The 16,023-nt window shown below is 38.9% G+C and overlaps 1 protein-coding gene across 8 annotated transcripts in view; it reads right to left on the bottom strand.

Moving 5' to 3' along the window:
- The window catches only part of GULP1 (GULP PTB domain containing engulfment adaptor 1), a 274,829-nt gene that overhangs the window by 61,336 nt on the left and 197,470 nt on the right, over positions 1-16,023 (bottom strand). For 7 of the 8 annotated variants that reach the window (XM_037912576.2, XM_043525325.1, XM_043525324.1 and 4 more), the window contains one exon: positions 7,575-7,646. The exons of the other annotated variant lie outside the window; for it this stretch is intronic. In XM_037912576.2, the coding sequence (XP_037768504.1) occupies positions 7,575-7,646 (72 nt within the window). The remainder of the gene's footprint in view (positions 1-7,574; positions 7,647-16,023) is intronic. 8 annotated transcript variants of the gene reach the window in all.

Here is a 16,023-nt window from a genome sequence, read left to right as displayed (position 1 = left end):
TGAGTCTGCATGGGAAAGTGCTGTAAGGGACTCAGTCCCATTTTCTCTCCTCTCCCCTCCAAGTGTACAAGACCCACAGGATGGCAGCCCAGCAGGCATGAGGAGCTAAGGGGCAGGATGGTAGTGGAAGGCAAGGAAACAGATGAGGCAGTTTTCTGTATTGCTGCTTCCTTCGCCTTCCCATTTGAGGGTCTCTTAAGGGCTGCCAGGTATATGTGTGCAAGTAATCTCCTTAGGCTCTCAGCAGATGAATCTCTTCCAGGTTGATGGGAGGGTTCTTTTTCCATGCCCCACAGTCTGGCAGACACTATAGTGGGTCGTAAGTCGGTGTTCCTACCCATGTAGAGTTGTTGGATGGGTCAAGGATACTTCTTTCAAGCTGACTTTTGGGGGTGCACTGAGGGGCTTTTTTGCACTCCACATAGTCTTTTCACTGCCCCCCACTTCTACCAGCCCTCATCTTCAGATCTCATGTGCCCCATTTTTCTCCTGTGATTACAACATGTTGGGTAAAACGACTCAAAGTGTCCTCTGGAAATCCACCAATGTAGTGAAAAGGAGGAAAGGGTGGGAGCTCAGCTACTGGCAGGGCAACACAACAGCTTTTAAAGCACAGAATAGAAATGGTGCCTTTGATCATCCCTCTAGTCTATTAATAACTGCAAGAGGTGGCTACTTCTCTTGGGTAGTATGTGCAGACAACACACACTGGATAGTATGTACAGGAAACACCTTATTTTCTACATCCTATCAAGGAAAAGAGGATAAATTGAGGAATGAACTTGCTGAAGCCGGGCTCCAAAGTGACTGGTGCCTCTTATGCTCTCCCTCCTAATCTCCATCTAAGGGAGAGTGGACTTCAAAGCAGCTTGATGACTGGGAGTTGTCAGACACTGCTGCTGGACAACAACCAAGCTGGGAGAAGGAGAACAGAGAGCAGCTGTGATTCCTGGCCATCAAGATCCCTTCATGCAGGCCTTCTTCCTTTGGAGGCTGCAAAGGAAACAGGCTCTGAGCCTAGGAATGAAATACTCACTTGCAGTTCCTCTCTGTCCCCTCCAGGTGGTTTCCCTGCTGCAGCAGCAGCCTGGCCACCCTGAAATGCCACTTCTCCTCGGCAAGGCAGAGGAGTGTAAGCAACCTGAGTCATTTTGAAATAGGGTGACCAGAAGTCCCGATAAAACTGGGACTGTCCCGATATTGAGCAGTTTGTCCTGAGTCCTGACTGAAGTACGGTCGGGACGCCATTTGTCCCAATATTTTGTTTCAGGCACATTTTTTTTTTTCCCCCTTAGGCGGCGGTGACAGGCAGGGGGAGCGCTTTTTCAATTGTTACACTCACCCGGCACTTCGGTGGCGGGTACTTCTTTCTTCTCCAGCAAGATTTATTTCCCCCGCCACCTAACGTGCCGAGTGAGTGTAACAATTGAAAAGGCGCTCCCCTGCGGTGGTCCCGATATTTTGTATTTAGCATCTGGTCACCCTATTTTGAAACCCCATATTAGCATGGTTCTTCCCCAGTCAATCTCTGACTAGAATAAGTATAGTAGATGAGGGTAGCTTCCTTCTGCTGCCCTTGGAAGGAGATGCCATGGGTCAGCCTGACTCAAAGGCTCCCTCCTTCATTGCCTGGTCTTTTTGCTGTCCAGATGCCAAAGCCCTTTCAGTGGCTGACCTCCCCTTCCTTCCTTATTTCTGTCACCCCTGCACTGACTGTTGTATTGAAAGGTGCTCACTACATAATGCCACTGAAGAAAGACAGAGGGAAGGGACGCTTAATCAGAGATGTATATCCCTTAGTTTCCACATACATCTAGTTACACGTACAAGTACTATAGATGGGCTTGAACTAGAAAATTGCAGCTGAACTCCTTCAAACTTTGGGCAAGTTCAGATCTAATTGCAAATTTCTTGGACCTATCTCTACTATGCCAATTTTCTCTCCTAGATGTTCATTTGACTAGAATTCTAGAAAATCCAGCTCAGAAATGTTAGAGGCAAGTGTTCCCATTATCCATCTTAGAAGTGTTTACAAACACATGCTGTAAAACACTACAGTACCAAATTTTCTCTATTCCCTGCATAATTATGATTCTCAACATCCTTCACTTGTGCCCTAAAATAATCTGAAAACAAAGCAAAGTTTAATAACATTCTGGATAAAGAAAATTGAGTAGATCTGCTCAGTAAATGAGACAAAGTGAGAAAGTGGCTTGGTGTCTTCTAACAATCATGTCATGGTTAAAACTGCAAATGACCCAGTAAAATAACTGAGCATTTAAAAAACATGAAATTAGTATATGAAATAAAAGTGTGTGGGGAAGTATTAAGAAAAAAATACTTCAATTATTGTTTTGCTGTAGAACATCAGCTCCACCTGCTGGTAAAAATCAAATTCTAAATAGTTGTATACTATGATTTTGTACCATGTTGGGGTTTTTTTGGCAGGAAAGTATTAAACTCTTCAAGCTATGTGAGTTGGGAACTCCTAATTCCTAGAATCAAGGAAGTAAGAAATAATAAATTATCATTAAACACTTCATTCTGACACAGACTGTTGTGACGATGGCTCAATAATGAAAACATGACACACCAACATGGTTTATACCAGTCTAAATACGCTAATGTTTCAAAATGAACTAATGTGGCCTGTCATGGGAAGTCCTCAACATGCCTCAGGAGTAGCTTAGTATCTTGCTGGATCCAATCTTTTGTGCAAGACATTAGTTTCATTTTGATTAAAACCAGAACTACATGACCAAAAAATACAATACCAAAAGCTAATCATAAATCATTTAATTAATAACAACTCTTCTTTCATATGGGTCTAAAAATTCTTTAAGCATATTTTTGTCTTCTCTATATAATGGAATCCTTTTTGAAACTATGATTTTACTGTAGTTTTATTAAATTTTAACGGACATTCCTATTTTTTAAAAGCAAACTAGAGGCTATTTTTCTGAATAAGAATAAACTCAGTATCTCTGTATTTCATGGAATTCAGATTCAGAACACAGTCAATGCTATGTATTGGAAGTGATGTTGAAAGGGAGGTTTTAATCTACTGAGGATTGTTTCTACACAGAGCCTTTTCATTAATCTATGGTTTTCTTTCTTTCTTTCTTTTGCAGGGGAGGGGAGGAGTTCTAAAAATTTTCAATTGTATCCATAAGTTTTCTCATCTGGATAGTATGTCCTCAAACAAATTTAAATGGAGGTAGTTCATGTAGAGCAACTATAGGATTGGGCCATTAAAAACTATATAAACTCATACATACTAGATAGCCTCCAAAACAGTTTGAAGATCTTTGTGTAACTCTGACAATGGCTGTGATTCAGAAGCTTATGTACATGGAAGAATTGGTTGTGATTTTGAAAGTGGAAGGCAGCTTGGGTGAAAGTGATTGTGAAATGGTAGAGTTCATGATTTTAAGGAATGGTAGGAGGGAGAACAGCAAAATAAAGACAATGGATTTCAAGAAGGCAGACTTAAGCAAACTCAGGGGGAAAAAAACAATAACAGAAAATGTGGAAATGGCAGAAGTGCTTAATGACTTCTTTGTTTCAGTTTTCACCAAGAAGGCTGGTGGCGATTAGAGGTCTAACATAGTGAATGCCAGTGAAAATGATGTAGGATCAGAGGCTAAAATAGGGAAAGAAAAAGTTAAAAATTACTTAGATAGGTTAGATGTCTTCAAGTCACCAGGGCCTGATGAAATTCATCCTAGAATACTCAAGGAGCTGACTGAGGAGATATCGGAGCCATTAGCAATTATCTTTGAAAATTGATGGAAGACAGGAGACATTCCAGAAGACTGGAAAAGGGGAAATATAGTGCCAATCTATAAAAAGGGAAATAAGGACAACCCGGGGATGTTACAGACCAGTCAGCTTAACTTCTGTACCTGGAAAGATAATGGAGCAAATAATAAAGCAATCAATTTGCAAACATCTAGAAGATAATAAGGTGATAAATAACAGTCAGCATGGATTTGCCAAGAACGAATTGTGCCAAACCAACCTGATAGCTTTCTTTCATAGGGTAACAAGCCTTGTGGATAGGGGGAAGCAGTAGACGTGGTATATCTTGACTTTAGTAAAGCCTTGATACTGTCTCACATGACCTTCTCATAAACGAACTAGGGAAATGCAACCTAGATGGAGCTACTATAAAATGGGTGCAAAACTGGTTGGAAAACTGTTCCCAGAGAGTAGTTATCAGCAGTTCACAGTAATGCTGGAAGGGCATAATGAGTGGGGTCCCACAGGGATCAGTTCTGTGTCTGGTTCTGTTCGATATCTTCATCAATGATTTAGATAATGGCATAGAGAGTACACTTATAATGTTTGCGGATGATAACAAGCTGGGAGGGGTTTCAAGTGTTTTGGAGTATAGGATTATAATTCAAAATGATCTGGACAAACTGGAGAAATGATCTGAAGCAAACAGCATGAAATTCAGTCAGGACAAATACAAAGTAATACACTTAGGAAGGAACAATCAGTTGCACACATACAAAATGGGAAATGATTGCCTAGGAAGGAATACTGCGTAAAGGGATCTGGGGGTCATAATGGACCACAAGCTAAATATGAATAATAAAAAAAAAAGAAAATATCATTCTGGGATGTATTAGCAGGACTGTTGTGAGCAAGACTTGAGAAATAATTCTTCCCGTCTACTCTGCACAGATTAGGCCTCAACTGAAGTATTGTGTCCTGTTCTGGGCGCCACATTTCAGGAAAGATATGGACAAATTGGACAAAGTCCAGAGAAGAGCAACAAAAGTGATTAAAGGTCTAGAAAACATGATCTTTGAGGGAAGATTGAAAAAATTGGGTTTGTTTAGTCTGGAAAAGAGAAGACTGAGAGAAGATATAACAATTTTCAAGTATATAAAAGGTTGTTATAAGGAGGAGGAAGAAAAATTGTTCTTCTTAACCTCTGAGGATAGGACAAAAAGCAATGGGCTTAAATTGCAGCAAGGGAGGTTTAGATTGGACAATAGGAAAAATTCCTAACTGTCAGGGTGGTTAAGCACTGGAATAAATTGCCTAGGGAGGCTGTGGAATCTCCATCACTGGAGACTTTTAAGAGCAGGTTAGACAAACACCTGTCAGGAATGGTCTAGATAATACTTAGTCCTGCCATGAGTGTAGAGGACTGGACTAGATGACTTTTCGAGGTCCCTTCTAGTCCTATGATTCTATGATATCATGTAGTTGCTTACCAATGCACCAGCTAATCATGGAAAGCATTTTACTCAAATCATGCACAGAAATCTTACTGTAAATATATATCTGTAATCTTTAGTGTTTGATCTTGCACAAGTATTTGCCTAGGACAGGGATGCATGCAAGCAGATCCATTTGGAGATTTTAGCCCTTTGCTAGTACATTCCCCTACACTGTAAGAAACATCCTTTTTTCCATCTGATTTCTCCCTGGAACCAACAAAAAGGGCTTGATCTTGTAGTCCAATATACAAAATTCCCACTGAATGCACTGAGGGTTACATAATAATATAGTTGAGGCCTAACAGTGAGCCAGCTTGATTATAGAGGGGATCACTTGATGGTGTTTTCAGGATGGAGAGAATTAGAAACTCTAAAATGTGTTTTAAAAAAAATCAACTTTTCTGTGCCTGGGCATTGTCTTGAGAGACTTCTGTACTAGAGCCTGGTCTGCACTTGATGGGGGGATCGATCTAAGTTATGCAACTTCAGCTACGTGAATAACATAGCTGAAGTTGATTTACGTAGACCTACTCACCGCGGTGTCTTCACTGTGGTGAGTCGACTGCTGCCGCTCCCCTGTCGACTCTGCCTGCGTCTCTCATGGCGGCAGAGTACAGGAATCGACGGGAGAGCGCTCAGGAGTCGATTTATCGCATCAACCCCCGCTGGATCGATTGCTGCCTGGCTGCATCTTTCTGTGCATTTAACATAGTATGTCTAACAACACACAGTTTATCACAGTATTATCTGAAAATTGTGTGAATTGGGTACAAAACTGTACATTTCATACATTACTCCTGATTAAAAAAGGGTCAAACTTGTGTTAACATAATAAATTCAAAAGCAGCCATGCTGTAATGTTTCTGTTTGGGAACATGAATCGATACAGTGGAGGTCATCTTTTTAGAGTGAGTCTCCCTGTGAGTTCATTGTCTAAGTGAAAACCTAGTAGCACCTGCATTATTTGGGCAGAGTGAAAATGATTGTTAAGAATTTCATTCCAACACATCTCAGTGAGGCTACTAATTGCTCTTAGAAATGCTTTTCCAAGGAAAACCTAGGTGTCAAATGTTGATATTCAATTATTCTCTTTCTCTCGCTCTCTTTTTCTTTTTTTTTTTAAGGCCACCATCTCTTCAGCCTTTACTCTGGAAAATTCCCATTGACCTTGGGGCAGGGGTAGTCAATAATTTTTTGTCAAGGTCCAAATTTCTTGATCAAGGTATAGTAAAGACCCAGATTCCAGAGAAAATAATAACATAAACAATAAAAATAATGAAAATAATAAGTAAATAAAAAGATTTCAGGGTCCATTCAAAAGTGGCCCGTGGTCTGCCTATTGGCTACCCCTGCTTAGGGCTTCTCTTCACATACAGCAGAGCAGCTGTGCTGCTATAGCGCTTTAGGCCAGGTCTATGCTACAAACCTATATCAGTATAATTACGTCGCTCAAGGGTATGAAAAATCCACCTCTCCCGTTGGTGTAGGACCGTCTTCACTTAAGCGCTGCAGCTGGGCCAATGCAGCATTTCAAGTGTGCCTGTCCTTAGAGAAGATGCCACTATGCCGAAGGGGAGTTTCTCCCATTGGTGTAGTTAATCCACCTCTCCTGTTGCCATAGCACTGTCTACACCAGGGGTTAGGGCAGTATAACTACGTTGCTTGGGGGAGGGGGGCGATTTTTCACATCCGAGTTACATAGTTATACCAATATAAGTCTGTAGTGTAGACCAGGTCTTAGTAAGGATTCTAGGATTTGTTAGTTCCGTTCATTCCTCCTGAAGTGCTGCACAGGATGAAAATGACTGGAATTCAACCAAGTGCTAAGCTGAGAGCACCAGTCACCCGTTTCTTTGATTGTTCGGTGGCACTTCCAGGAAAACTGATGCAGCAGGGCATTTTCACTTTCAACCTCAGATTAGATGTGATTCTCAGAAATGAGCCTTAAGTCTAAACAAGTTTTTGGTTGTCTTGCACTGACAGGCAACAGGATTTTTTATATCCCGATTAGAGGTTATCAATCACCACATATGGTTAGCTGAAACTAAATAAAACTGTTGATAAATAATTTAGAATTAATAAGGTCCAAACAATTTGCTAAATGCAGGTATTATGCTACTATTGGGAGGTATCTTTCCTAGCAAGACAGTCTCCGAAACATTTGGGCAGAAGAGTAGAAGATCTGGTGGTATATACACAATACAAAAGTATTTACATAGTAGTGAGGTTAGTAAAAGTCACAGCTTTTAATGCTGTAAATGTCCACTGTCATTTATTTAGCTATATATAATATAATATGCATCGGTTTTATCTATATGTATAAAAATGCTTCCCTACCTTTAGTTTTCTAACAGCATCTCTCACAACTTCTGTACCTTTGGGCTGCTCCACTTCTGTACTGCCAAGAAACTGAAAATATTGTAATTTGTGAGAAAAATGTGACATGCTGAAAGGCACAATTTACTGATTAACGTTGTAAATAATATTTTGGAAATACAATTCTTTCAGCACTTGATTTTGTTGTCTAATGGTGGATCTTAATATAGTTATTTTTAATCAAAGGAAATGAAGGCAATAGAAATTAAACTCCTAATTAGAGTGAAAACATCAAAGTTCTTTGAAGCAGTCTTTAAAACCCATTTTACTTAGTTTGATCTCACAGAAGTCCTTGGATTTCTGGTCAAGTTACTTTCCCTCTGTAGAATATAATTTTATTCTTTTCCTCCTGGCATTGCCATAATGGAAATGTCATGACTGTTGGGAAAGAATGGAACAGTGCAAGTATTTTAGAAGCACCAGTGAAATAAGATGTTTCCAAGATGTAAATTCAGCTACCAGTTTGAACTAGGTTGCTTCACAAGCATGGTAAAGGATAATTAGAAGACTGATTCCACTCTCATTGTGGAATACATTGACTTCAGTGGAATAGCTTCTGACTTACACTGGCAAAAGTAACACTGAAACAATTTACACAATAATAGAATATCAGAAATTTAGCTCTATATTTTGACAAAATGTTGTTTTAACAAAAACAAGTATGCACATAAAAATGTGCAGTGTGGGCCAATTATTTCAAGACACCTCTCCTAGCTTTGAGATTTGAAGGCCTAAAGCACCTTTCTTAAGATATTTGCATGCTTATTGCTTGGATTCCAAAACTTTGCATGCGTAAGGTGCAGTGGAGGTGCTCAGATTGTGTTTATGGGCTTAAATCAAGTAATTATGTACCTATCTATCTGATTTCTACATAAAATTACACGTTTTTTTTTCACCCATGTCTGAGGGTTTGCGTATGCACAATTCTGTCAGAAAAGAAGAACACAAAAACTTAAGACAATGATTTAGACATGTAAGTTTTGAGGACTCTGGAAAATTTAAGAACAGTAATCAGAGAAATATATATACACACATACTCTAAATATGAATAAAAAGCAGGGTTCTTCATGCAATATTTGATTTTCATTCATCTGTACCAACATACATAATGCACAGAGAGGTGCATGAATTGTGAATTTAAAGTGACTTCAAAGCAATTCACAAGCTGCTCATGTTACAGCAGTTTTCCAATATTCTTCTAATTCCCTAAGGTGCTTGATAAGAATTTCATTAAATTTCTTGCTACAGTACAGCTACTGTACTCAGAGTAATGTACTTTATCTGTGATCATTTTGAAGAAACTACAGTGCACCTATATAAAAGTTTACCTACTCCATCGATAGATCTTATAATAAACAACACAGTCTCACTAAAAATCTGTTCCTATTACCTGAGTAGAATATGCCATCTTGAGTACAACAGCGTGTACATAAAAATACCATGCACGTTTGTCATCAACACTCAACATTACTGTAATACCCGACTTGGGAGAGAGAGGTTTTGCCACAGCAAAAGGTTTACACAGTGGGTTTTTTTTTATTTTTATGAATTGTTGACATACTCAGTGCATCTCCTGAGGTCTTAAAATAGAGGGAAGGTTCTTCCCTGGATAAATGACACTCAGGGAATAATTTTAAAGAGTTCACATGAGGGAGAGGTATATGTCTTTTCTCTCCTCTCTCTATTGATATCCCTCCATCCCAAATATAGCCAGGTGCCCCAGTGGCAATTCTCTTTCCCTGCCCCAAAGTAAATGCACGTGTTCAGCAAAGTGTGCACCCCAGTGCCCTATCCTGCCTCTGGCTCAGTCAACTCCCCAGGGGCTCTCTTGTTTAGGGAACTAAAACCGGCTCAGGCTTCCAGCAGCTGTACCATCAGAGAAGGAGACTGAAGACCATCCAGTAGCTCTAGTTCCATAGGCCCATGTGAAGGCGGGGAATGAAGATCTTTCTATAACCCCCTCAACTCCTCCTCCTCTGAGCTTTGAGCCATGGACTGTAAAGAGGCTCTCTCAGTCCATATCCTTTCGCCCTTTTCTTTTAGATGAGGAGTTAATATACTGGGCACAGAAGTGATGGAGTGGACACGTCTGTCTATGGGTGGACAAGAACAATTCTCTGATGCTGTTTGTGAGAGAGATAGAAAGAAGGGGACAGGGTGGATAGGTATGTGTGAGGAGGTGGGAGCTAGAGCACTGGAATATGCCCAAAGATGAGGGCAGGAGTGAGGAGTGGATGGGTAAAAGGGCAGAAGCGTGAGTGTGGATAGGTAAGAATGAAAGGGGAATATGGATATGTATATACATGAGAATAGATTGCAAGGAGTGATTGGGGTGGGGTGTGTTCATGTGGGTATTTGAGCGTGTAGGCGGTATTGAGTGTAATATATGTGATGGGGTGTTGGGGCAGGATTCTTGAGTGAGCCTCAGAAGTGAGGGTTGTGTGTGTGGAGGTGGCATGAATAAATGGGTGTGCAGGCCTGGGCACAAGAGAACTTCTCCCACGGGTGCCTCTTAATACTTATATATGGTTGCACCTAACATGTCCAAAAGAGTTATCAGGGTAAGGAGCCCACCATCTCTCAAAACAGGTTTAAAGGCAAACAAAATTACTATCAAATTTGTCTCTTGTTGAGCCTACATTTGACACTCGCTACGGCAGTAAAAATCCATGTTATAGGTCCTGTTGATTTACATGGATTTCAAACAACAGCTTGTACATGGAGATCCACAATGAATATTACCCAAAGTAGAGATAAACCTTTTTAAATTTTAATACTTCTCAGGTATATTCCCGACTGAGCACTTGGGGGTGGGGAGCAAAGGGATGGGGCCAGACATCTAAATAGAAAGATAAAGTATTGCAAGCATAGGATTACATGATTACGTGACAAACCCATTCAAAACCTATGTAAATGTAGATTATGCAAAATCTTCCAAAAACAAATCAACAATGAAGACCATGCATTTCCCATAAATTATATGGAAATATTTTGTCAGTTACATCAACATTTATGGAAGAGAAATTAACTAATCAGAATTCTTCCAATCATTTGCAATGCAGTGCCTCATGGATTAATATTAGTTTTGACATCTAGCATCACTATAACAGGTTTTATTAAACTCAACATTTATACTGCATGTGGAATCAAAGATGATACATAATAAAGTATGCAGAATAGGAAAAGATAATGGGAAACATTTTATTCTAAAAATGTAATGAAGGTTTGTAGCATAAATATCAATATTGTTCATACAATATCTGAGTCCATGGGCTAATGTCATTATTTAAGTTGTCTGTATCTGAAATTTGTTTATGGCATCCACTGACTGCAGCTGTTTTATTCAGGTATGTTCTTATTTTTGTAATAACGTTAGTAATTGACTATTACATGTTTATCATGTCTCATCCATGACCTTTGTAAATTAACTGTCTCCTTTGGTCTTCGGGTAAGTCATAAGTGTAAAGCTACAAACTTTGTACAGGTTAACAATGAACAAAACCATATTTTATGCGTTGGAGTATCTATATTATAATTAAAGCTGATCAACCTGCAAAAAATGATATATTTTTGATTTTTTTCCTCATTAAAACTGAATTTTCAACTGAAACCTTGTCAAAAACTCAAAATTCAGAAAATGTTGATTAGTTAATTCTAATTTAAAAACCACCTGACTCTATAGCCATTTAAATGTGCATATAGCTCGTCTACGTAACTACATATTTCCTATCACTGTTGCCCACATCCTCTCTTTTCAATTGCTTCCTTCTGTTTATTTTGCCCAATTGTTGAGCCTTGTCAAACAATAGGTGCCAATCCTGCAAACATGTACATGCATGTTTAATTTCAACACCATCAGGAGTCCCACTGGTTTCAGTGGGACCACTCATGATATGTAAGTGTTTGCAGGTTCAGGGCTTTCGATCGTAACCTCTTCAGGACAGAGATTAGTGTTTGTGCAAGCCCTAGAACAATGGGTCCCCAGTCACCGTTAGCATCTCTGGGCACCACTGAAATAAACAAATGAAATAAAATAATAAAATATAATAAAATAAATAGTTAATAATATGAACAATTCTAGTCATTGAGTTAATACTTCTGATACAGTTAGTACAATGACTTCCAAGGGGAAATGAAAAAAAATCAACATCTCTTCATGATATATGTAAAGTTTTTCTCTTTTAAGAGTTTATCCTTTATGCAGTGTACAGTCAATATATTAATTCCTTGAGATTGTTCACTTACTCACTTTACAGCACGGATTGACTTTGGAGAAAATACATATATTTATTTGATTACATTTCCTAATTATACTTGATATTTGCAACTGATAAAATAGTTATTCATGTAACAGATTTATCCTTCTGGTTTTTTTAAACATTCCAAACAAAAAGGCACACAGTATAATACTTATGTGACTATATTTATCTTTGTCAGATATTTCAAGTGCAAGTCTAGAACTAAAGCAAACATTTAGTAATGCTGTGTAAAGTTTTCATTTGTATATTTTACGAAGCTGGATTTTCAAAACTGATGAATTTTAACACTTTGTACAAATATATATTAAACTGTTGTAAAGTTGATTTATTTTTATACAAAATAGTATATATTTTAATTGTTGTTTGCCTTTCTTCCAAACATTTATTTTCTCCACAGATTAATCAAAAGCTGTGCTTTTAACCATGGGACTCATTCTGATCTCACTTGCACCTGTATCTATCAGGAATCCTGTCAATGAATCCTCTGAGACAGGTCAAGTCAGACTCCATAATACAGACTTTTATATTTAAAACATATTGGACACGGTCTTACTCTCTTTGACATTTTAAAATATTGTTTATTATTTTGCTACTGTTAGTTATTAATTTATTTTACAGGCACTATTGACCCATTATTATATCACAGATACTGCATTTTATTGAAATACAACTCTGTATTGAACTCATCAGAGATTACCCTTCTGGATATTATGTGTGTTGTGGTAGCAGCTCGGTGCCTCAGTTAGGGACCAGGGCCCCATTTGGGCCAGACATTGTATAAACACACAACAGAAAGACAGTCCCTGCCCCAAAGAGTTTACAGTCAAAGGTTAGAAGGAGCAAATTTACCTGCCCTGCCCTCAGCAAGGTAACAAACCTGGCCCACCACCCAACAAGAGAAACACGGCCCAGAGGGCTGTGTCAGGCAAGAAGCAAGAAAACAGCCCCCTCCCCTCAGGCTGGGAATCATGTGTCCTCCAGCACTCTGAAGACAGCTACAGCTGAGACTGTTGCTTTCAATTCAGGGTAAGCAAGGTGCATTTAGGGCCAACCCAAGTCCCACTGAAGCTAATGGGAGCCCTTTGTAATTGTACCTTGGCTGGAGCCCAGCTGCGTTTTTATTTGTTTCCATAAAAAGAGGCCTCTCTTAACATTTGCTTTTTTGTTGTGTAAATGAAACACACCCAAGCCTGTTTAAATGCTGTCTAAACTCGGACTCCTTTTTACCTGACCAGCTTATCACACTTTAGCATGCTAAGTAGTTACCTATTCATAAAGAAATAATGATGCCTAGAGCTCCTACTATATTTTGTCTATTGTCCACAACGGCTAATGTCACTAATCTCTTCCTCTACTAAGGTAATACTTCCCCTCCCCTGACACTATATTTTAGATTTAATTATATACTCTACTTCTTTAAAACATTTTTACACTGAAAAACTATATTTCAGAATGAAGAAAAAAAAAAGATTTCAAAATATAAGATCCAGAAAAACAAGTTTCAATAATTAACTACTGATCACTTTAAAAAGATGAGGGTACATTAATGATAAGTCTGACTGGTAGACTACTTTTAGATGCATTTTAGGATATTAAAGCTTTAAATTCCACTCTCCCAGTAGAGAGCAGTGCAGGATATTTTACTGATGCAATAATAAGATCTGTTTTCTTTTGTTACCGCAGTCCTAGTTTAAAAAACCCCCAAGCTTTTAATTTTTCTGACTTAAAATTTCCTTGTGGCTTTGAAATCACTGAATGTTAAAAGTTCTCATTTATATGAATTTGAAGGTAGCAATAGAAAAAATAAAGTACCCACCAAATTCATACCATTAACAAAGAAAGGCAGAAAGCAATGTAAATTTCACTAGAAACCTGCTGCCAAAATCTGATAAATTAACTCTTTAAAAAGTAGAAGTTGGAAAGATGTTGATTTACTGCTGAAAGTAAGATTAAATATACCCAAATCTCACAACACTACAATAATGAAGGTATGTAATGAAACAAAACAATAATGGGGGGACAAAAATGGAGTGCTTCAGAAGGGTAAGAGTTGCAAATGAAACCAAATTCAGTTGTTCTGAATTCATGCTGAAAATAGTTAGATGAATATATTTCTCACTTACTAATCATTACTCAAGGTATGAGCAATGTTAGTGTAGACTTGGGGGTGGGGCGTCTTGTCTTCCAGTCTGAGATCTGGATGCATTATTTAAAAATACTTTTGGCTCTTGTGCCATTCCCCCTCATGATTCTCTTACAATCAGTTCCAGCTGAGATAGGCTTCCTGATCTCCCTCTTAGCTAAAACCTATGTCAGAGTGTGCGTGTGCATAGGGGAGTCCTAGGAGGGCCACACCTTGGAAAATAATTAACAGGCAAGACTTTTCTCTAAGTTCTCTAAGACTTTTCTCTAAGATTTTTCTCCCGTTAGTATGGGCGCTGTTAATGTGGACACAGGGCCTGTATAGCAGTGTCCTTCCCAGGATGTGAATAAATATTGGAAAAAAATAGTCTGAATAAATATTAATTCCCCAGAAAGGAACCTGATTGGGCCCAGGGGTCTCTGATCGGAAGCACATTTAAGAAACTGCTCAATACTGCATGGACACTACTGGATTCCCTGAAAGGCACTGAGAGCAGTGGCTTGCAGTCTCTGGCAACTGATTGAAAACCCTCTGAGCTTATCTTCTAAGGCTGTGGGAATAGGGACCTTCTTTGCTGTTCTACGAGATTTGCATAATAAATCAAATACAGTCCAGACTCAGTAACAGGCTGCAAAGGTGTTCTTTTTTAGTAAACGGAAAGGATGGTAAACATCTTATTCTAGTCAGGAGAACCCAGACTGCAGAACGATTCTGAGGAGATGATGAAGCCACGAATCTCAAGTTAGAAGAAATAGGGCTATAAATTAGATTTTTAGTTACTTAACAAGAAAAAGAATTGTCTTGTTCATTGAGAATGTTGAAGATATGGCAAATGTGGCAAATTCTAAATTAATCCAAGGGAATATAAACTGGTTTAATTTGCACTTTTTTCTAGGGGTCTAGAGGTGTTGTAATGATTTAGGTATATCTACACCAGCTGCAATCACTCTTCCAATTGCAGTACAGCGATTCCCTGAGCCAGCTTGCTTGAGTACTGGTAGCAGCAAAGTTGTGGCAGCGTGGACTAGCCGAGGAAGCACCCATGCTTGTACAGCCTATGCTGAAGCTCGTGTTTCTGCAACTTCACTGCAGTTTATACTCAGGCTAGCTCTCATCGAACTACCACGGCTACGTGTACACAAGCTGGGAATCACACCCCTAGCTTGTAGTGTAGACATAGCCTAAGGGAATCTAAACTGGTGTAATAGCCTAAGGGAATCTAAACTGGTGTAACTTACATATCAATGGGCCAGAAGATATAGGAAGGAAACGAACCAAAGAGAAGGCATAGGTTAAAATAGGCCACCTCAGCACAATAGAATAGGAATGTGGGAAATAGACTAGCTTCGGCTTTAATTTATGTCTTCTTACACCCTTCAGTTCATAGCTTCTCTTGCTACACCTCTCTTCTGACCTCTCCCGCCTGGCCAAATTCAGAGGTTATGGGAAAAGAAGTGTAGGTTACAAATTTGCATGTTGCTAAGTGGATATGGGGGTAAGGGAGGCTGAGTGTAACTGAATTTAATTTGGTGTAGTTTAAAAGCCAAGGAGAGCAGAAGAATGTATGAATTATACCATCTTAGATTCCCTTTGATTTATCACTGAATTTGACCCACTGTTGCTGGGCACACCTCCAGGCTTGAAAGAGAGAAAAAGGGCAAGAATCTAGATTCTAGAGTATAAATTTGTATTAGCTGACCCAGCTCATTTGTAAGCAGAATTTGTCTCCAAAATTGCCCAAAACTTTGTAAGTAATCAAAACTCATGTTCTCAGGTTTATCAGAGAAAGAACACTGCAGGGATCTGTAAGAAAAGCAATTAACATGATGTATTAAAAAAATCAGATAATGGGGTAGCCATCAGACTGTAAATAGGAGTAAGAATAACAAATCCCCAAGAAATTATAACATTAAAAGATACTGCCCACATCTCTACAAGGAAGATAAGAGCAGATTAGACAAAGAGAGGGAAGCATTACTTCCTGCAAAGGACAAAGCTTATCTTGACA

Source organism: Chelonia mydas, chromosome 11 (assembly GCF_015237465.2).
Source record: "Chelonia mydas isolate rCheMyd1 chromosome 11, rCheMyd1.pri.v2, whole genome shotgun sequence".
NCBI lineage: Eukaryota > Metazoa > Chordata > Testudines > Cheloniidae > Chelonia > Chelonia mydas.
Note: the sequence above shows the minus strand (reverse complement) of the source record. Positions and strands in the feature narration are given on the sequence as shown.